At 33.7% G+C, this 22,219-nt stretch overlaps 1 protein-coding gene and 1 non-coding gene across 4 annotated transcripts in view; one reads left to right on the top strand and one right to left on the bottom strand.

Moving 5' to 3' along the window:
* Arhgef12 (Rho guanine nucleotide exchange factor 12) overlaps positions 1–22,219 on the bottom strand; it is a 151,547-nt gene that overhangs the window by 46,442 nt on the left and 82,886 nt on the right. For all 3 annotated transcript variants that reach the window (XM_010629240.3, XM_010629241.3, XM_010629242.2), the window contains 9 exons: positions 21,278–21,335; positions 18,387–18,565; positions 16,617–16,694; positions 16,300–16,419; positions 14,416–14,556; positions 9,300–9,374; positions 3,512–3,604; positions 1,318–1,428; positions 926–1,024 (listed from right to left, as the gene is read on the bottom strand). In XM_010629240.3, coding sequence (XP_010627542.1) covers positions 926–1,024; positions 1,318–1,428; positions 3,512–3,604; positions 9,300–9,374; positions 14,416–14,556; positions 16,300–16,419; positions 16,617–16,694; positions 18,387–18,565; positions 21,278–21,335 — 954 coding nt within the window. The remainder of the gene's footprint in view (positions 1–925; positions 1,025–1,317; positions 1,429–3,511; positions 3,605–9,299; positions 9,375–14,415; positions 14,557–16,299; positions 16,420–16,616; positions 16,695–18,386; positions 18,566–21,277; positions 21,336–22,219) is intronic.
* Positions 10,797–10,904, top strand: LOC117286418. The gene has a single exon (XR_004517590.1). It is a non-coding gene; the product is annotated as a U6 spliceosomal RNA (small nuclear RNA).

Genomic DNA, 22,219 nt, shown 5'->3' with positions numbered 1-22,219 from the left:
TAAGAGAATGTATGAAGCACTCATTAAGAGAAATACAGGGCCAGGGATTTAGCTCAGCGGTTCGGTGGCCTGCCTTGCAAGCGCAAGGACCCGAGTTCAATCCTCGGTACCCCCCCTAAAAAAAAAGAGAAATACAAAGTGAAAGGATGAGGGCCATGCATTCTGATCATCCAAGGAAGTATTAAGCACTAAATGCTATTTACTCATAGCAAGGGTAATAATAAAACTTAGCTTAAAAACTTTACTAGGGCTGGGTATTTAGCTCAGTGGTTCTGCTTCCTGACTCACAAGTGCAAGGACCCGAGTTCAATCCCTGGTACAAAAAAAACAAAACAAAAAACTTTACTAAAATTTCCACTGGTAAAAGAAAGCCCTACCACCATTTATTTCAGTGTTAGTGAGATCTTTTCCACCACTTCTTAGTTAAATCTGTGTCTCTACCAGCCTGGGCTACATAGTGAGTTCCAGGTCAGTCTCAACTACATAGTGAGACCCTGTCTCAAAAAAAAAAAACTAAAATAAGTAAATTTGTGGCTCTAAACCTTTAAAGTGGTCACCCAGAGTTCAATTCTGCGAATTTTATCCCTAGGACCCTAATATACATGTCTATCTCATGTGTCCTCTCTTTGGTTCCCCCATTCTAATTATGCACTTGTGAAAAGTCAAACACACACATACACACACATGCACGTGTGTGTGTGTGTGTGTGTTTATATCTCCTAAAATCTGATAGAATTTAGATTCCCAAAACTAATTCAGAAATGATAAAAAAGAAAAACCAATTAAGTGCAGTCAATAATAGAGATATAATACCAATTTCCAAAAGCACAATAAACTCCAAAAGTATGGGACTAAAGACTGGAAAGAGAAAACCAGTAAGTCACTGTACTGAAGTGAAGACAATAATATTAACTTGGCAACTTACAGCAGATCGATCCAGGAAGAACTGATGAAACTCAAGAAAGATGCGACGTGTTTCCTTGGAATTGGTCTGTTTATACAGGTCTGAATAGAGGTAACAGAGCTGACAAAGAGAAAGAAACAGAAAAGACAAAGTGACAAATCACCAAAAAATGTTATATGCTAGATCCTCTTAAAGAGGAATGTTTGGAACATGTAGGTCTCCATCGACAATTCAGTCATTACCAAACAATTCTTTAAAAAAATAAAATACCATTTTATGTTACCTTTCATTTACTTATTTTTATATGCTAGGAAAACTGAAAGTCTACTCATGTTGTCCATACAAAGAATTCTATATTATATGAATTAATAATATAGGATATCTGAATCAGCCAAATTGTAAAATATTATTACCAATGTTGCAGGGTCAAATTGTGAAACTACATGGTGTAAGAAAACAGCCAAATGAGCAGGGCGAGACTTTAGTAGTTCAATGCTCTGGAAACAGCTGCACTGCCCATTGATCTAGAAGAAATAGTTACATATCGATAATTCTGACATACAAATACAAAATGTAACATAAGCACAAATGAACAAAGCTATGCAAATTTCATTCTGATCTCCCTATTAAAAACTCAATATTTTAAAAATTTCATTAAAATTTATTAGTAACAGACTATACAATCTCTTCCTCTTAAGCAAGGTGTGGTGAAACACACTTATAGCACCAGCTCTGAGGAGGCAAAGGCAAGATCAAAGATCAAAGTTGAAGGCAACATCTTAATATACCTGTCTCAAAAACAAAACAAAAAACCTCTTCCTTTGAAAATTGATCATCATCAAACCATTTTGGGAGAATGGAAGTTTAGGAGATGATTATTAAGGAGTTCATATGTCTGTAAATAAGTAAAACATTCTCTAATATTACCTGTAAAAATATAAGGAAGGCTTTTTGCTCAGTAAGGAAACAGCTCTTTTTTATTTTATCACAGAAATGGCAATAGAAAATGAAACCATCTTATTTTAAGCCAACTCCTGTAATACTGTATAATCCCTAAATATTCTTAACACAGAAAACAGACTTAGGGTAAACTAGCACCATGATTTCCATATAATTTTTCACATTTAGATAAATTAGAGAAGTTAAACTAAATAAATAGTATTAATTCTGCACAACATCTGCCAAAAAATAAGACACCACTCCCCAAATAATTCTCAAGTCTGCCAATGCCCCACTATCACAGCTAAACAAGATATTATCAGAAAAGACCACAGACCAATATCCCTCATGAACACAGATGCAAAAATCCTCAGTAAAATAAAATCAAATTGAATGCAATCATATAAAAATGGGATAATAGATCATAATTGATTCTGAGAATGCAAGGCTTGTTCAACATTCTAAAATTAACCAATATAATTTACTATATTCAAATAGTAAACCAGAAAAACCATATGATCGCCTCATTCAACAAAACTCAACATCTAGTCATTATTAAAACTCTCAGTAGACCAGGAATATTCTTTAACCTAAAAATCCTTACCCTAACAAGGGTATCTACAAAACTAGCTGTTACTAATGTATTTAATGATCAAGAATAAAGCAAGAATATCTCATCACTCTGATTCAAAACTAAAATATCATACTAAAAGTCTTAGGTAGGGCCGGGGATTTAGCTCAGTGGTTACAGCACCTGCTTCACAAGCACAAGGACCTGAGTTTGATCCCTGGTATCAAAAATAAACAAATAAATAAAATAAAAGTCTTACGCAATGCAATAAACAAAAGAACAAGAAATAAAAGATACACAGACTGGAAACAAGAAAAAAAAATTTTTTTTTTTTTGGTTTTTTGAGACAAGGTCTCACTATGTAGTTGAGACTGACCTGGAACTCACTATGTAGCCCAGGCTGGTCTTGAACTCACAGTGATCCTCCTGCCTCAGCCTCCCAAGTGCTGGGATTACAGGCATGCGCCACCACGCCTGGCTAGAAACAAGAAAATTTAAATAGTCTCTTTTCCTAGACAATGTGGTTGTTTATGCAGAAAAATCTCAAAAAACTTATTTATTTTGTTTATTTATTCTTTTTTTTTTTTTGGTACAAGGGATCAAATTCAGGGCCTTATGCTTCAAGGCAGGCAGCAGTATCACTGAAATAAATCCCTGGCCCAAAACTTATTTATTTTAAAAAACTCTTACAAATAATTAGTGAATTTAGTAAGATCACAGGATTTAAGGGTAAGAATTAAACTCATCATATATATATTTCATATATGTTTGAAATCCTAGTTGTTGCATGTTACAATAAAAAAAAAAAAGAATGACTGGGATTTGACATTTAAAAAAAAACATTCAATAACATCTTGTCACCAAAATGAAATGAAACAATTATAAATCAGTGAGCTAATTTTTAATGCCTTTAAAAGCAAAGTCATTTGTATCAGTAAAAACTGAAGCAAACAATTAATCCAAGGGGCTAGTAGTTCTAACATTTAGTTTCAAATCCTTACACATGTACTTTAATCTCTAGAAAATATTTATTTTTTGCAATAAATCAGGCATTTCAGAAAGTCAGTTTATTTTTTCAGGAAAAAAATGGCCATCACCTGTTCATGTTCAGTCCCAAAATCATCATCCTCTGCTCCAATAATATGAGGTGTAATACGGGTTAAGGGACTCCCAACAAATGACTGAATGTCCTGGTAACATTTAAAGAAAAGGAACAGATAAAATTATCTGGTGGTCAAAGTCATTGAAAAAATAAACCTAAGCCATCAAAAAGATATAGTTCACTTCATTGATTTACTTTTGCTTATATTCTTTGAGGTACTTTATTTTCAAAGTAGTGGTTCTCAAACTGTCAAAGCCATGAACTATTGTAGTAGAGAAAACAATCACAACAGTAATAACTGTACCTTGGAGAATGAGGGGAGCTCAAAATTATTCCTGAAAACAGTAAATACCATTTGATCACTACATCCATGATTCTAGTCACTTTCTGTATCCTTAATTTATTAACTACACAAACCCATACCTTGTTACAGAAAGACATAAAATGGCTTATATAGTTACCATAAAAAGTTAAAATTTTAAAAAGTGAAAAAAGAAGACAAAGAAAAAATGAGAGCAGAAATGATTAGATAAAATTAGCAGAATGGATTTCTTCTTTTTCTTTTCTTCTCTCTTCTTCCTTAGCTCAGCGGTCATTAGGTTCAAAGGAAAGTGAGTACAATTAATGGCTTCCATATTACTCTTAAGTTTTTCTATTCTTGTCTTTGTTCTTGCACATTAAAGTCTTCCCTCTTGTCTTCAACAGTTTCCTAGAGTTTATGTGATCATCCTATGTCCTCTGGCTTCACTTGAAACCTTGTCCTATTCTTTTACATATCTATTCCTCTCCTCCCAACTCCTTCTAAGTCCCCATACTGAAGGGGAAAGTTGCTACACTGCAGAATTTATTGACTATAAACATATTTGGGGCTGGTCCTCTATTTTGATGTAATTCACACGGTTAAAGGTGACAGATTAGTAACTACCACAAATGGTCAATTTCTAAGCTGTGCTTGATGCTACTGGGTTGCTGATTGTATTAATTGGGCTAAAGGGTTATGATTGATTTAATGAGTTCTCCTTTTTGATATTATGAAAATGAGATTGTCTCTGAATCATTAAGAGACTCAAAACCTACAGAACAGCTATATCAGGAAGAGAAAAGTACTAACCCAGGAATTAAACCAAGGACAGCCCAACAACCAAAATAAAAATGAAAAAACACTTAAGCAAGGCACAAATACAGACTTCCAGTTCACCAATGGCTAATTCTAGGGGAAATAAGGTGGAAAAAATCTGACAATCAACCACCAGGACACCCTGAAAGCATAGCACAGAAAGTAACAAAACAGACTGATCAGGCTCTAGAAAAATTTAAAACAGAAATAATTTCTCAGATAACTACAGAGATTATGAGCATAATGAAACATATGATTAGGGACTCTAGAACAGAAACAGACAAAAAAATTAGAAGAGCTCAGGACCACGACAGAAGCCAGGAATGCCCAACATAGGAAAGAAATGAAACACATGAAACAGATTCAGATATCCAGGAGATTAAAAACTCTATTGAAAGCATTTGCAGCAGAATGAGTGAATGTGAAGATAGAATTTCAGATATAGAAAAGTACAGGAGTGAGGTATTTCAAGCCCTAAAAGAAAATAACCTCCAACCTAGACTGATGTATCCTGCAAAATGCTCTTTTAAAATGGATGGGGAAATAAGATACTTCCACGACAAAGAACATCTGAGAAACTTTATGAATACCAAACCAGCACAACAAACAATTCTAAATAATATCCTAAAAAAGACAATGAAGGTCACAGCACCATGAGGCCCAAGAGAGCAAATCAATTAGGCAAAGCAAGAAACTAAAGGGAGAGGGGGGAAAAAATTAAAAGAGCCAACAATAAGACAATAACCTGACAATGATAAGTCAGTACATATCAGTTATAACCATCAATGTCAATGACCTTAATTCACCAATCTAAAGATATAGACTGGCAGAATGGATTAAGAAGGAAAATCCAACAATATGTTGTATACAAGAAACATACCCAGTTCAAAAAGAAATTCATAGACTGAAATTAAAAGATGGAAAACAGTTCTACATGCTACAGGAGCCCAGAAAAAAGCATGGGTAGCTATCTTATTCGCAGACAAAGTAAATTTTAAACCACAACTGATTAAGAGAGAAAAGAAGGGCACAACATCCTTGTAGAAGGAACAATCCAAGAGGAAGAGATGACAATCATAAATATATATGCACCGAATATTAATGCCCACAGCTAATATAAAACAAATATTAAGAGACATGAAGAATCAAATAAGCACTAATACAACTGTAGTGGGGGACCTAAATATCCCACTATCACAAATAGACAGATCATCCAGACAAAAATGAACAATGAAATACTAGAACTGAACCAAGCTTTTGAACAAATGTAATTAATAGACAACTACAGAGTGTTCCATCCCACAAAATCAGAATATACATTCTTTCAGCTGCACATGGGTCATTCTCCAAAACAGACCACATACTAGTTCATAGAACATGCTTAAATAAATGCAAAGGAACTGAAGTTATCCCATTATATTATCAGACCATAGTGCAATTAAACCAGAGATCAATAGCATAAGAAACCATAAGAACTTCACAAACACATGGAAACTGAACAACACTCTCCTGAATAATCAATGGATCACAGAAGAAATCAGTCAGTTTTTTACAAACAAATAATACCAATACAACATACGGGAATCTATGGGACACAATGAAAGCAGTTCTACATAGAAAATTTACAGCAGTGAATGCTCACACTAGGAAAACAGTGAGCTCAAATAAGCAACCAAATGAGGAATCTTAGGCTCTTAGCAAAAGGAGAGCAAGAAAAACCCAAAGCTCGTACAAGAGAGGAAATTATAAAGATTAGTGTAGAAATCAATGCAATGGAAACTAAGAGAATGATACAAAAAAAAAATCAATGAATAGAAGAGTTGGTTTTTAAAAAGAATAAAGTCAATAAACCCTTAGCCAACCTTGTCAAAAAAAGGAGAGAAAAGGCTCAGATCCATGCAATTAGGAACAAAATAAGTGAAGTCACAACAGATCCAGCAGAAATCCAGAGAATCAATAACTATTTCGAGAACCTGTATTCTAATAAAATGGAAAACAGAAGAAATGGACAGATTTCTTGATAATTATGAACTGAACTTATGAATTGATACATATGAGTTGTATTCTAATAAAATGGAAAACAGAAGAAATGGACAGATTTCTTGATAATTATGAACTGAACTTATGAATTGATACATATGAGTTGAATGAAGAAGATAAAAAAAATTCTAAAAACCCTAATTACAATCAGTGAAATTGAAAACATAATTAAAAGTTTACCAACTAAGAACAGCCCAGGTCCTGATGGTTTCACTACTGAACTCTACAAGACATTTAGAGAAGAACTACTGCCACTACTCTTTAAACTTTTCAATGAAATTGAAAGGGAGGCAAAACTTCCAAATTCATTCCTGGAAGCAAATGTTACTTTGATTTCAAAACCAAGGAAAGACGGTATCAAAAGAAAAAGAACTACAGGCCAATCTCCTTAAATGTACACAGATGCAAAAATCCTCAATAAGATACTGGCAAACAGAATACAGAGTGTCATTGGAAGAAAAGGGCTAAAGGTGTACGAAAAGTGGGAAGGGTAGGGGAAAGGAAATAAGGGAAAAGAAAAAATATGAGAAAGGAAAAAATGGAAACAAAGTCTTTATAAATAGGGGAGGGTGGAGTGGGTGAAGGGAGGGCAGAGGTATGAGGAAAAAATGAGAACTAAGATCTGTCATGTAAAGGTACAATGTGATTCCAATGACGAATGTAACTGTACTGTATACTTAAAAAGTACCAATAAACTCAATAAAAAAGAAAAAAAAATTAGCAGACGAATTAACACACTTGAAAAGTACTAAAGACTCCCATTAACTATAGAAAAACTGAAAGCTACCAATGAACCCTAAATTTTCACTTAATTCATTTAGCTGTTTTATGCATTATAGGATGGTTAGCAGCAACCCTAACCACCCATCCACCAGATGCTAGTAGCTGTCTCCTAGCTGAGACAATCAAAAGTATTACCAGATATTGTCAAATGTTCTCTGCAGAGTAAAATCACACTTAGTTGAAAATCACTGGCATAATGCAATAAAATTTTCAAGTGATCTCACAAATGCTGCTAGAGAAACAAAGATAATAAGATTGTAAAAATAAATTGGAGGTGGGCAGTAGCACTGTATTCACTACTCACAAGGTTGGATTCAGCATAAAAAGGGCAGTATAGAGGAAATATTGTATTGTAGAGGGATTAACTGAAGAACAAGTAGTAAAAATCAAAGTTCATGTAGGACTGAGTGAAATAAAAATTTTGAAAGAAAAGAAATAGAATAAGAAAGAATTGCGCTTAAATATGACAGCAGTTGAAATGGAAAATATGGAGCTTGCAATGATGGGCAGGGCTATACTGGCCTAGCAGTCATCGAACAGTAGTTACACTGGCACTAGACAAGTAGATCCATAAATTATAAATGCAGTGAAAAATAGGTATCTGTAGTTTTTCTTCCTTAAGTGTGTTTACACTACATACTACACCTCCTAAATATAATTTTCCCTTTTTAAAATTATTCTTTTAACTTCGAAGTTTTAATTAAAAAAATTATGTAAAAGCAACAGAAATTTGTTTAGAACACTAGGTAGACAAATTATAGTTTGCTAATTGACTTGATGTCTTTAATTTTTCAAGTCTTTATGTTGCTAATAGTTAATACATCATGACATTTTGTTAAATCTTTCACTATAAATCAATTTCAACCAGGTTTGATAGCGCACAACTATAATCCTAACACTTTGAGAGGCTGAGGCAGGGGGAGGCAAGTTTGAGCCCAGCCTGGAAAAATTAGCAAAACCCTGTTGCAAAATAACAAAAATAACAAAGGGCTGGGAATGTAGCTTTCTGTGAAGGCCCTAGGTTCAATAGCCAGTATTACAAAAACCAAAAAAAAACCTTCAAACAAATCTAATTTTAAAATCACAATGCTAAAAATACACAACACATTTTAAGAGCTAGCAACCCCACTTCTTAGTATATACTCAAAGAACTGAAAGCAAGACATTACTCACAATAGCCAAAAGTATAAGCAGCCCAAGCATCCACTGCCAGATGAATGGATAAATAAAATGTGGCATAACATATCATATAATATTATTCAATCTCAAAAAAAGAAGGGAATTCTGATACATGACATAATATGGAGGAACTGAAGACATTGTGCTACTTGAAAAAGTAAAAAAAGTCATGTAACTGCATGACTGTATATACCTAAGCAGTTAAAATATTCAAATTCATAGAGATAGAAAGTAAAATTACCAGGGGCTGGAGGGAGGGATGCACGTAGATTAGTGCCTAATAAGCACTGAATTTCAGTTAAGGAGACAGATGGCAGTGACAGTTGCAGAGCAGTGTGAACATACTTAGAGCCACTATGCACTTACAACAGTGTATTTTATACCTGATCTTAGACAAAAGGCCGAGAAGCAATTACAAGAGCGTATTTTATGTTATGAATATTTTACCAAAATAACAAAACACCACCAACCTAATAATACCCATTTTTTAAAATCTTCATTACATGCTTTTAATAATTATAAGAAAAGGTAAAAGGGCTGGGAGTGTACCTCAGTGACAGAGCACTTGCTTGGCATGTGTGAGACCCCTTGTTTGATACTTAGCACCACACACACATTCAAACTGAAGACAACATTCACTGCATAGATTTCATATATTACTCACATTGTCCTGAACTGCTTCACTTTTCTCTAGGTTTTCCTCTGGATAAACCTTCTCTTTCAGACCACTCTTGGGACTCTAATGAGAAAAAAAAAACACAGAAAGATCTTCAGTTCATTTCAACAGGCTCACAAAAGCAGATTGAGAAAAAATAATTTTTTGAATATTATATTTGCATTTAAACTGTAATACCTTTGCTACTTCTCCCCTGACTTTAGGAAGTCAATCCCTCAGCTTTGTAGTTTTATATTTATGAAGAATATAGAAGTAATAAAATAATTTTACCTCATCTTCGGGCTTGGAGATTACTTTTCTACTAAATAACTCTAACTAGATATATTACATATCTCAAACTCATAATGTCAAAGTCATAGTCTATCCTTATCTTCCCTCACCTTTCCCTTCCCTAACTATTCCTTCTTTCCAAGTAAAAAGCATTTTTTTCATATTTATATGAATGCAGTAAGATTTGTCTAGTTTTCTGTTACAACCTCATGTAAAACCTGCTATGTGGATTTTCATAAAATTTACAGACTGTTGGAGATGCCTTAATGTAAAATACAAACTATATGATATGGATAAAATTCACTACCCTAAAGCAATGAACTCATTCTCTAGAACAACTAAAATGGAGGAACAAGAACTTATGTAGGAACACCATAGGGAAGACACATGTTACCTATACACATACCAAGATATCACAAAATAGAGAAAAGAGTACTCTCAAAAGTATGGCCTATCTTGGAGAAATATATGACTGTAAATCTTAAGATATTAACCAAGGCCTGTCATGTAAAGATATAAGATCCCAATGATGAATGTAACTGTACTGTATACCTAAAATGTACCAATAAACTCAATGAGGAAAAAAAATCTTAAGATATTAAAAGGTAAGATTAGAATAATACCATCACAAAAACCAAAAAATTATCAAAGATACTGTTGATTCCTGTTAAAAGTAAGTTGAGCTCCAAGATATCAAAAAGAAATAATTCATGTTAGAGTTTGAGTTAAAAATACCACATAAGCAAGCACTCACGCACACATGCATGCACATGTCCCTACCTCACCTTTGGAATCTGGTAAGGTATCAACTCTTGTGAAAAGATTACAAGGGAAGTATTTATCTTGGATTTCCTGTGAAAGTCATATTTTAAGGTACCTAGTAGTACTGTAGGACTTCCTGTATAAGTTATATTTTAAGGCAACCTAATAGCAGTAAGGGAAAACACTAGATGGGGAACTTTATCATAAAGGAATCAGGCTGACATCACCTGCACACCTTAAACAAACTGAGAACCACAGTAAAACAACCAGACATTAACTCCTAATGTGATGTAGTGAACCACCTATGAATTCTTCTTGGCAAACAATAACTATCAAACTTTAATCTGATCAAGACTCTATCAGTTTTCAGGAAATAAAGATAGCGGAACTAAAAAGTTATAAAATGACGTGAAAATAAAGTAGAACAGTTATTCTTTTTAAACTGGATACATGGTGCTCACCTCAGTAGCACATATATACTAAAATTGGAACGAAACAGAGAAGATTAGCACAGCCCCGAGCAAGGATGACATGCAAATTCGTGAAGCGTTCCATATTTTTAATTAGAGTTATTCACAGGAAAATGAATACATATTGAGGATATACTCAAGTGAAATAAGTAAGTCACACATGTGTAAATACTGAATAGCTTCTCTGGTGTGAAAAACTGTAATTGTACATAAGATCCTAATGGTATAATTGACAATGTGAAATAGGAAGAAAAGGGCTAAAGGTGTAGGGGAAGTGGAAAGGGTAGGGGAAAGAAAATAAAGGAAAAGAAAATAAACATGAGAAAATGAAAAAATGGAAATAAAATATTTGTAAATAAGGAAGGGAGGAGGGGGTGAAGGGAGGGCAGAGGTATGGGGAAAAAAATGAGAACCGAGACCTGTCATGTAAAGGTACAAGATCCCAATGATGAATGTAACTGTACTGTATACCTAAAATGTACCAATAATCAATGAGAAAGAAAAAAAAAATGGACACATGACTCAATTTCTTTAACAAAACAAAAAACAGGAAGAATAAAAGAGAAAGGCAGAAAGCTTATAAATGGCAGAGCCTAAAATAACTTATCAACCAAAGGTAATATGAAAACTTTGAATCTTCATTCAAATAAACTATAAGATCAGCATTATAAGAAAATTAGAATAAACTATATTAAGAAAATATTAATTCTTAAGGTTTGATGACCATATTATATTCACCTGATAAAAACACATATTAATGGAATAAAGTCTTGGATTTACTTTAAAGTAAGTCAGTGTCAGAGGATGTGGAAAACAGGAGTGACAGACAAAGCAGGTCTGAGTGCATGCTGACAGCCACTGAGGCTGTATTATCAGGACATCACAGGGATCATTAGGCTAGTCTCTACTTTTGATTACATTTGATACTTATCCAAATATAATACTTTAAAAAAATTCATAAATTGAAAACCAGAGGCAGATGCTCTAAATTTTAGATGCTCATGTGTGATCAAGGTGCCCATCTTGAAAGAGCTGGTAATGTAGAATTATTTAGAGACTTTATCAAGTAGCCAGTCATGGTGTTATATGCCAGTAATACCAATACTCTGGGAAGCTGAAGCAGGAGAATCCCAGGTTTGAGCCCAGCCCAGGCAATTTAGCAACTTATTATAAAGGCCTTAGGGTTCAAAGCCTGGTCCTATAAAACAACAATAACAACAACAAAAACATCACCAAGGTGAACAAAGTTGAGATTTTTTTTTTTTTTGGTTTTGTGAGACAGGGTCTCACTATATAGTTGAGACTGACCTGGAACTCACTATGTAGCTCAGGCTGGTCTCGAACTCACAGCCTCCCGAGTGCTAGGATTACAGGCGTGCGCCACCATGCCCGGCCAAAGTTGAGATTTTTTTAATTAACAGTAATTCCACAAATACTACCAGAAGATCACTTTATAAAAATGAGAAGAAAATTTAAAAAATTAAAAGTGTTGATTCAAAAGTTTAGAAGGTTAATTCCTCCAAATTTACTGCAGTGCAAATGAAATAGACATGAAAATTTGTAAGTTAAAAGCAGCATAAGTTTATCCTCAGTCACTTATAAGAATTAAATACATTTGTTATGGGTTCAGCAGATATTTTAATCTTGATATCCACAATAGTCATTTATTTGTTTAGCCTTACTTTCCTCATCTATAAAATGGTGACAATGCTTAAGATTATGAGAATTTAAAAAGATTATGAGAGGGCCAGGGATTTAGCTCAGTGGCATCGTGCCTGCCTTGCAAGCACAAGGTCCCAAGTTCGATCCTTGGTACCACAAAAAACAAAAACAAACGAACAAAAAAAGATTATAAGAATTTAAAAAGAATTATCTGTAAAGCACAAAATATAACTTCTAGCACAAAATAGGTATTCAATAAATGTAAAGCCATTCACATATATGTGAATGAAGCAGAGCAGTCTTCCTACAGACTCGTCTTTCTCTCTCCCTTTCCCTCTTTCCCTTTCTCTCTCTCCCTTTCAATCTCTCTCTCTCCCTCCCTCCCTCTCTCCTCCAACTCATTTTCTATACTGATGTTTCTGATGGTGCCTCTCTTCTGTTTGCAAGATAAAGCCTAATAGTCTACTTATTCATTTTGTTGTTCATTGAAATTCTTACCAAATATTAATTACACATCAGTCTTAATTCATTGGAATGCCTACTTATATACTCACCAATTAAACTGTTATTCAATAAAGTTACATTTATTTTTTCAGGGGGTACCAGGGATCAAACTCAGGCCCTTGTGCTTAAAAGGCAGGCGCAGTGCCACTGAGCTAAATCCCCAGCCCCAATAAAGTTGTATTTCTAAGCCACTGATTTTATCACCACATTCCTCCAAAAACAAGATAAAATTCTAATTTCTCATTTGTATTACTTATGCCGATTATGCTTTGGAAACACAGAATGACATAACAGTGTCTGTACTCTCAAGAACTTCCTGTCTAATGACAGGCAATGCACAGAAACAGGGGAAGCAGCACTAAGTAAAAAACAAAAGTACATCCCCAGCCCACTATAATTTCTTTTGAGTCAAAATTAAAATTTTTCTTTAAAATCCTTAAGCCAATTATAAAACTATCACTGTCTTTCCAAAAAGTGTTCTCAGAATTTCTATGCATGAAGAATCAAGTCATTAGGTCTAATACTAAAAAAGTGGCCTGAATTATGACATAGACCAGTTTTCACATTTTTTAAGCGCTACTTTCAATAAGAGAGAAACCTTACATTGTCAATCAGTATTTATAGTGTCTATACAACAAAATCAGTGTACACAAAAAAATCACAGAATATCTCTGCTACATACAAAACAGCTTTATTACCTATTTTAGCCTTCTAAAAAAAAAAACACTAGTCACAAACCACTAATTTGATTTTATGACCCATAGTTACAAAAATGGTGGCTTCAACATCTTTAAAGAAGGTGATATATTTCTAAGATTTTATTGCTGTCATGACATACTACGTCAGTAACTCTGAACCTGGCTTTTGATATTCATGTAACTGTGGTACTATATCATATTCAACTCAATATACTTTATTATCATCTTAACAAATACCTATATTCATACTGTAGTCTCTGAGTTAATCAACAAAGTGCTGTTACTAAACCTGAGCTATTAACTGAAGTCTATCAAACAGGAGTAAGGCTTTTCCTCTTTGTAATGGCAAAGTGCCCCATGATTCAAGACTGAGTCACTCTGACCACAAATGGATTATTAACATGTTCTTAAGATATCAACAGTCAGCCTCTCGGTTCAGTAAAAAAAAATCAGTGGCATTATTAACTTCTCTACCCACAAACAAGACGCTGGCTGGGAAATTCCATTCCTGCAAAAGAAACACTTGGCAATGAATATCTAGGAGAAAAAGTCAATTGTGGAATTAAAAGCTCATATACAACAGTACCCAGGATTTCTGTTTAACAAATGCTGTATTAAAGACTGGCATGGTAAAAAGCAAGTAAAAAGACAACATCTCTAATTCACATAACTTCAAACAAGAAAGGGGCTAAAAGGAAAAACACAAGAAGACAAAGATTAAGAACACGTGATGCTTACATCCGCACTGTCACTACTGGGCCGAGACATCTCTCCACTGCTCCAGTCAGTCTTGCTCAGTCCATCTCCAGGATCTGCTTCTGTCTCAATGACAGTTAGGGAGTCACCAAAAGGTCTAGAAGGTGGAACTACAGCTCCGTCCTAAAACAAGAAAACACACACACACACACACACACACACAGAAAAGGAATGTCCATTACTGACTACATACAGAAAAAGAGTGAAACTATGTTTTACCTGGGGACTGTTAAAGGTTGTATACTATAGTGTGATTAAAAATGCTTAAGAAGTTTTACAGTAAAAAGCATAAATAACTACTAATTCTGTGGTTCTAAAATGGTATACCATAGATAGGGAAAGTGACATTTTAGTAAAAAGAGCAAAAGTTCCAGCTTCAAAATACAGTCCCCCCTAAAAGTCTGCTAATTCATGTACTTTATAGTATTTGTCTATTAGTAAAGATCATTACAATATAACTTCTGATTAACTGCCTTCCGATGGGTATAAGCTGCCAATTTTGGGATACAATGCTCTACAACATAAACCACTGTAGGCTTCCAGATCAGTAACCACAGTTTTACTGTTTAATTAGGATAAAAGTATTGTCTTGTTCAATAACAGCAATGTAAAACTGTCAGTGCTACGGAAGCAAACTGTTCAAATGTGACATAAGGACTGAAAATAATTTGTATAAATGTGCAATGAAAAGCACACTAAACCAGGAAGTCAGGAGACCTTACACAATTCATAAGCTTGAATGTGTCGCCTAACTAGTTTTTTAAAATACATCTTTTTTTTTCTTTTTTTTTTTTGGTTTTGGAGACAGTCTCACCATGTAGTTGAGACTGACCTGGAACTCACTATGTAGACCAGGCTGTTCTCAAACTCACAGAGATACTCCTGCCTCAGCCTCCCAAGTGCTGGGATTACAGGCATGCACCACCACTCCCAGCTAACACATCATTTTTTAACTTAAAAATGAATAGATTAGGCTAGATGACCTCAAAGAATCCTTTTAGTTCTATGAATTATGTGGCTTTCCTTTCAGATTTAATTCAAGAATAATGCAAAATCATCAGGTTTTACCCATTTTAAATATATATGCAATTTGTCCATTTTCCCTGAAGATGAAGTATAAAAAACTTTAGTCTAAATATGAATATTATAGAATATGTCTGACTGCATGTTAATATTATTTCTATAATTTATACCTCCATAACAAATTTTATTGAAATCTACTTTTAAAAGTTACAATGAAAATATAGTCATTAAAAGTACAAATGTGCTTTGAAATCGTCAGAATGGGTTTTAATTCCAGTTCTATTCCTATTTTAGTATATGTGCTGCAGAAATGAGCACACCAGTTCTATTCCTTCTGAGCTACATGATCTCATATAAATTGCTTAATCTGAGTTTCTCTGTACATGTAGATGGGAAAAAATAATAATACCTAAGCTCAGAGGTTTATTTTACATATTAAATATGAGAATGCTTACCCATGTACTTAGCACAATGCTTGGTATTTTGTAAAATGGTATATTCCTACTTTAAAATATAACAATTGCCATTCTGTTTTAAGATGGCAAATGAGACAAAAAAATATTTATTTAAATAAATTTTTGAAGTTTATTACATCAAAGTAAAAAGCCCTTGATTGCTCTTCAAATTATGATGGAATAAAGAAAAGTGAGTGACACAAGCAAGCAAACTATTAAAAGCCTGTATTTGTTTTTGTTAATAATTATTTCTATAACATTTACACAGGACATGCTGTCCTACACTAGAAAAATCCCTTTGAAAAGACAACTGCAACATTCTCTGACACATTCCCAGAAGAAATTTTTCCTGCAAAAAGTTGGGTAGCATTTTTAATAGTAATGCTACCTGAGCAGAGCCTGTGGCTTTGGATAACTGCTCTTGCAGCTGAGGAATGTGTTTCTTGGCCTCTTGGATCTCTTTTAGCAATCTTTGGGCAGGTGTTCGGTTGTAATCTTCCTGCAGTAACTGAAAAGTTATAAAAATATTTTGAGAATTAATTACTTATAGCATGAAAATGTAGAAAAAAGTTCATTATTAATCAGTAAAATAGTCAGTGGCACTGATTACAATTCTACTTGATTGTGATTATGATAAACACCAACTCAAATATGTTCACTCACATTTTTACTGGTCTGTCAACAACCCCATTTCTAATTTAGTACCTGTAGCCGTTCCTGTTCTTTCTGTAACATTTTTCTCAGAATTTCTACTTTCTGGTTATGAACCACATTGTTTTCCTCCTAGAAAAAGGTAAAAAATAAACAATCAATACAGAGAAATTAAAGCTAAATAGAGAAAACAAAGAAGACAATATTGTCTCAGGTCCAACTATCAATATCTTTTAGGACTTTCTTTATTCCTGGCAGTTATGAAGTCAGGATTTCAGATATAATACTTAAAAAGATAAATGGGGACTGTTAAAGGTTGAATACTATGGTGTGATTAAAAATGCTTAAGGGCATTTCTGCCCTTCTATTTCATTTTTATTAAACCGAGTTCAAGAGAACATTAAATATTGATATTAGTTGGACAACTAAAATTGCCGTAAGTCCAAGAATACCTTACATTTTCCTTTTTTTGAATCTTTATCATTAATCCTCATGCATAGCTCAAACTCCATTTCTCATAACTGAAATATGAAGACAACTCCCTAACTCATCTCTTCTTATTTCACAATCCTGTAATATTTTACCAATTCAGTGTTCCTATACTCCTGTTATAATCATGTTAATCTCATTCCGAAGAATGTTCAGTGAATTTTTAAGCTTATCCAGTTACATGTAAATTATGAAGGTAGTTACTAAAAAATATGGGGAATCTATTATTTTTCAAGCTCATCTCTATGTACCTCTGTAATGGGTACAAACCAAACAAAAGTACTAGCTACTATTTAACAGTATTTGGTGTCTTCTTGGGTCTTTTTTATTCTACTTCTGCTACCTATGTTGCTTTGCTCTCCATCATTATCATTCACAGTGGTACCTCGGTTTACAAACTTAATTTGTTTCATGGTTTTGGGGAACATGGCTACATTTGTGTTTGTGTGGCAAAGATGGCCATGGTTGTGTTTGTCACATGATGTGGAGTTTACAAATGGAAGCAACATTCTAACTAAGGCTTTTGTTTGTGAACTGAATATGTTTGCAAACAGAAGCATTTGTGAACTGAGATATTACTTGTATAATACTTCAATGTTATTATCTTCTGAGGTTCAATTCAAATCATATTTTTTCGTAAAGGCAATCCTAATTACAACTGGATGTGCTCTATTTCCTCTTTTGACTACTCATTCTCTTCCTTCATAATGTCTATAATCTGCCTTTTCTATTATACTTATACAGTATATAGTTATTTATATATTTTTATTCAATGTCAATCAACAAAGATTTATTACATAATCTAGCACTAGAAACACTAAGAAAATAAACACCTCTGTCCTCTTAAAGAATACATTCTAAGATGACTAAAGACCTCAAACATAGGGTATCTTAATTATATTTTCCTGGGTATCACATTGTTTTGTACCTGGTAAGTGTACATGACAAAATAGAGTAATCATTTCAAATTATTACATAATTTGTCTCATTAAGTTATTATCTGGAATCTTGAATTTATCAATTCAATACTTCAACGTTCTTTTCTCTTTTTGGGCAGGGGTAGGAGGGATACTGTGGATTGAACCCAGGGTCATCACATTGAGCTAAATCCTCATTTCTTTTCAAATTTTATTTATTTTGAGACAGAGGCTAAATTGCTAAGTTACATAGGCATAAGTTACGTACATGGGCTCAAACTTTCATTTCTTCTACCTCAGTCTCCCAGGGTGCTGGGATTACAGGAGTGTATCATGACACCTGGCTCTTCAAAATTCTTAGTATAAAGCAAAGACATCCTTACATAACCAAGCACTTACAAACTTTTCCTAGTCTTACCCCCATGAGCACGGGACTAGTGATTCTCTCCATATTCCCAGATGCTCCAGGTGAATGAGGGGATGTCATGATGGGAGACATATGTCCAATAGCTGATGGCTCTACTTCAGAGTCAGCGAGTGGAATCTGGGGCGACCCAGGTGGGCGTCCCTGAACAGTGAGAGCTACATAGGAACCAGCTTGGGGTAGGGAGGTGGTAAAAAAGAAAGGGATAGAAAGATAAGATTGTCAAGGAACTTAATATAGCATTTTACTACTGAATCTAGTAGTTCTAAAATATTATGTGGGAAATTCTTATCATCTGCTAATTGTTTCTTCACAGAAATAGAAAACATTATGTTATCTTCTTCATAGCTGTCTAAAAAAATCTTAAAGACCAATGCCACAACACTTTCAGATAGCAAAGTACTACTTAAAGGATTAGATATTACTTAAAAGCAATGAAGTTTATGACCCCAAGAATATATTTTCTTAATTTAGAGATAGTTAACACCAATCACCTACTAATAGCTATGGTTCAAGCAATTTCTAAAAATGTAAATTTTTAAATCACTGAATTTTAGGATGTACTAATTTGGCAGTGTTTACTTAACATTCTGGAATACAGCAATACAATTTTCAATTAACTATAAAATAACTATGATTAAAAATATATTCCATAAAAAGAAGAAAAAACAGTAAGTAGCAAATTTTGTTTGTTTTTGTTTTGAGAAAGGGTCTCACTATTGTGATTCAGGTTGGCCTTGAACTTACTAGGTAGCCCAGGCTGCCCTCGAACTCAGAGGGATCCTCCTGTCTCAGCCTATCAAATGCTAGGATTACAGGCATGCACCACTACAGCTGGCCCAGTAAACAGCAAATTTTAATTGAAAAATCTAGAAAACTGAACAGAAATTCACTAGACATATTACAGAAGGGGAAAAATCTAGACAGTAAAATTTACCATAGTCAGAAAAACTCAACAACAAACATTCATAATCTAGCACCAAAATATGAGATGTTCCAAATAAATGACTTAAAAATAACTGATCTTTAAATGAAACTTTTTTCTTAGACTTTTCAATAGAACTTTTAAATGTATTTCACACTTGTTTCCCAATTTAAGCCTCCCACAGAAGTCATTATCAACAACTGAGCAGATGTTAAGTATAACTGTGTTCTAAGGCTTTACAGTCTTGTTGCTCTGTCAAAAAGTCATCAAATCTTACTTGCCTATATGATTGCCCCAATAGTTCCCTAGCTCTTCCCTTCCTTTCTTTAGATTTTTCTAAAATGTAACAATCAGAAATCACATGTATGATGTCTAGAATAAGTATTAACAAGTATGACATGAGAAAGTTATTTTAAGTGAACTACACAAGTTTCAGGCATGTCAAGTTTATATCATTTTAACTTTTTTTTTTTTTTTTGGTACCAGGGATCGAATTTGGGTCCTTGGGCTTGCAAGGCAAGCGACGGAACCACCGAGCTAAATCCCTGGCCCAAGTTTATACCGTTTTAGACACTCAAGAATGTTTTATATTTAAGTTTTTAGTTATGCCCTCGCTAATGGACAAGTAATCTAATGCTGTAATACTAAGATATAATTTTTAAAGAAAATTTTATATTGGATTAAACAAAAAATCTAGAAAGCTAAAGAGATATTCTTACTTCTTATAAACTACAATAGACAATGGGCATTACTTAACATAAACCATCATATTTAGTAGCATACAAAAATATGTAAGTCACAATCTTAGTTATCCAGATTTATTCAGATATGGAAGCTAACTGGATCACTGTAATTTCTTTTAAAATGTGCTAAACTTAGTAACTATGATCAAAGTGACCATTTAGAACATCAATGCTCTGATGAAAAACCAAAGGAATTCAGTGTTGCTTAATCCAAGCTATAAGAAGGTCAAGAAAGAATTTAGTTTACTGAATTTATTCTAAAGATGTCTGTCTATACAGCTGGGTATGATGGTACACACCTAAAATCTCAGCACTTGGGGGGCTGAGGCAGTGGACTGTCATGAGTTCAAAGCCAGCCTACGCTACAGAGTTCAAAACAAGCCTGAACTATACAGGAAGACCCTGTCTCAAAAAACTGAAAAAAAAAAAGATATCTGTCTACTTGATGAACTAGAATTAAGTAAAATATAAGTTACGCTGTTTGGCCACAAATAATTATCTTTTAGTTCGAATTTACTATGAAAGGATCTGAGGCAAAAGATCAAAAATTCTTTTTTACTGCATTCAATTTATTTTCAACTTTTTTCTTGTAAAAAACATAACGAATACACAGAACTCCAATAAAGCCAGAACAAAAAAAAAAAAAAAAAGCTGGGTTTTAGGCAGAGAACTGTCATCATGTCACTTTTTCTACTCCTGCTATAATGGTGGCATTATCATCCATGCAATAAATGAAATAATTAGAAAATGTAAAATATCTTCTGGGAAGCAGGTGAGGCGAACAGTAACAAAGTAAAACTGAAGCCCAGGGACTATAAGTTATGGTGCTCATATTTCACTCAACTCCACAATTTCAAATACACATCCCATCACTACTTTTAAGCAAAGATCAAAGGATAACTGAACATTCCTTTCTGCCTATGAAGACAGGAAAACTAAGGCCCTGCAGAAGCCTGTCCTGACCATGCCTTACTACCAGCGTAGTGAAACACTCTTCACCTTTGACCCTGAAAAGACAAACCTGCTAGTCAGCTGCTGTCTTTGACTGGTCTAATCCTCAGTTTTTCCAATGATGCTTTTGTGCTACAATGATAGAAGTAAACAACATGGCCAATAAAGTCTAAAATATTTGTTATGTGGCCTATTACAGGAAATATTTGCTGATCTTTGTTTTAATGGCATCCCCACATTTAAAACTGAGAAAAATATTCACTTACATTTGATTAGCTTCACCACTTCCAAGTGGTTTGAATGAGTCACCAAAGTTCCATTCACCTGTAAGAAAATGAAAATAGTGTATTCCTGACATTCTATTGAGACAAAGAATAAACTGACTTCAAGAATTATCATATATAATATACCTATTATAATAAACAAGGTTAAATTAAAATACTTATATGCATTTCCAGACAGGTACAGTGGGGGCTTGCTTATAATTCTAGCACAGAGGAAGGCTGAGGCAGAAAATAACAAGTTTGATTCCTACCTAGGCAACTTAGCAAGACCCTATCTCAAAATAAAAAAAATAAAGAAGGCATGGGGATACAGCTCAGTGATAGAGCACTCCTGAGTTCAATTCCCAGTATTACACACACAAAAATAATTTTTGTATCAGTATGCTATAAGTTATATCCAGCAACAAAAAAGAACAGAAAGCCTTGATTTAAAGGCAATTACAAAATTTGCTTTTCCTGCTGTTCTGTAAGATTTATTCAACAAAATAAATTTGAACACAAAATAAAACCTTGATTTAAAGGGCATTATAACTATTCCTCATGACAAATGACAAAATATACCATGAAACAGATTACAATTTCTTCACAGTGTAATTAGTAAAGATACCTTTGCTTTTAATTACCAGTTCACTGATTCATCAGAATTATACATCCAAGAAATAATGAAAAATAATCAATATTCCTATAATAATACTCAATTTTAGTTTTCCAAACACGGTATAATCTTTACAAAGAAAATTTATCTTCAGACAGACTAAATGTAAAAAAATGTTACCCAAAGTCTTAATTAAACTAAACTAAGGTAAAAATGGCAAACATATAGATTTAACATTAATTTTTCTGATACAAGTAATACTAATATAATAGTCAAATACATAAGTGTATAAAATACTCATCATGCTCCCCAGTGATGTCACTATTGTA

This window comes from Fukomys damarensis, unplaced genomic scaffold (assembly GCF_012274545.1).
Source record: "Fukomys damarensis isolate Sample0158 unplaced genomic scaffold, DMR_v1.0_HiC HiC_scaffold_16, whole genome shotgun sequence".
NCBI lineage: Eukaryota > Metazoa > Chordata > Mammalia > Rodentia > Bathyergidae > Fukomys > Fukomys damarensis.
The sequence above is the reverse complement of the archived record's forward strand: the minus strand, read 5'-3'. Positions and strand labels throughout refer to the sequence as shown.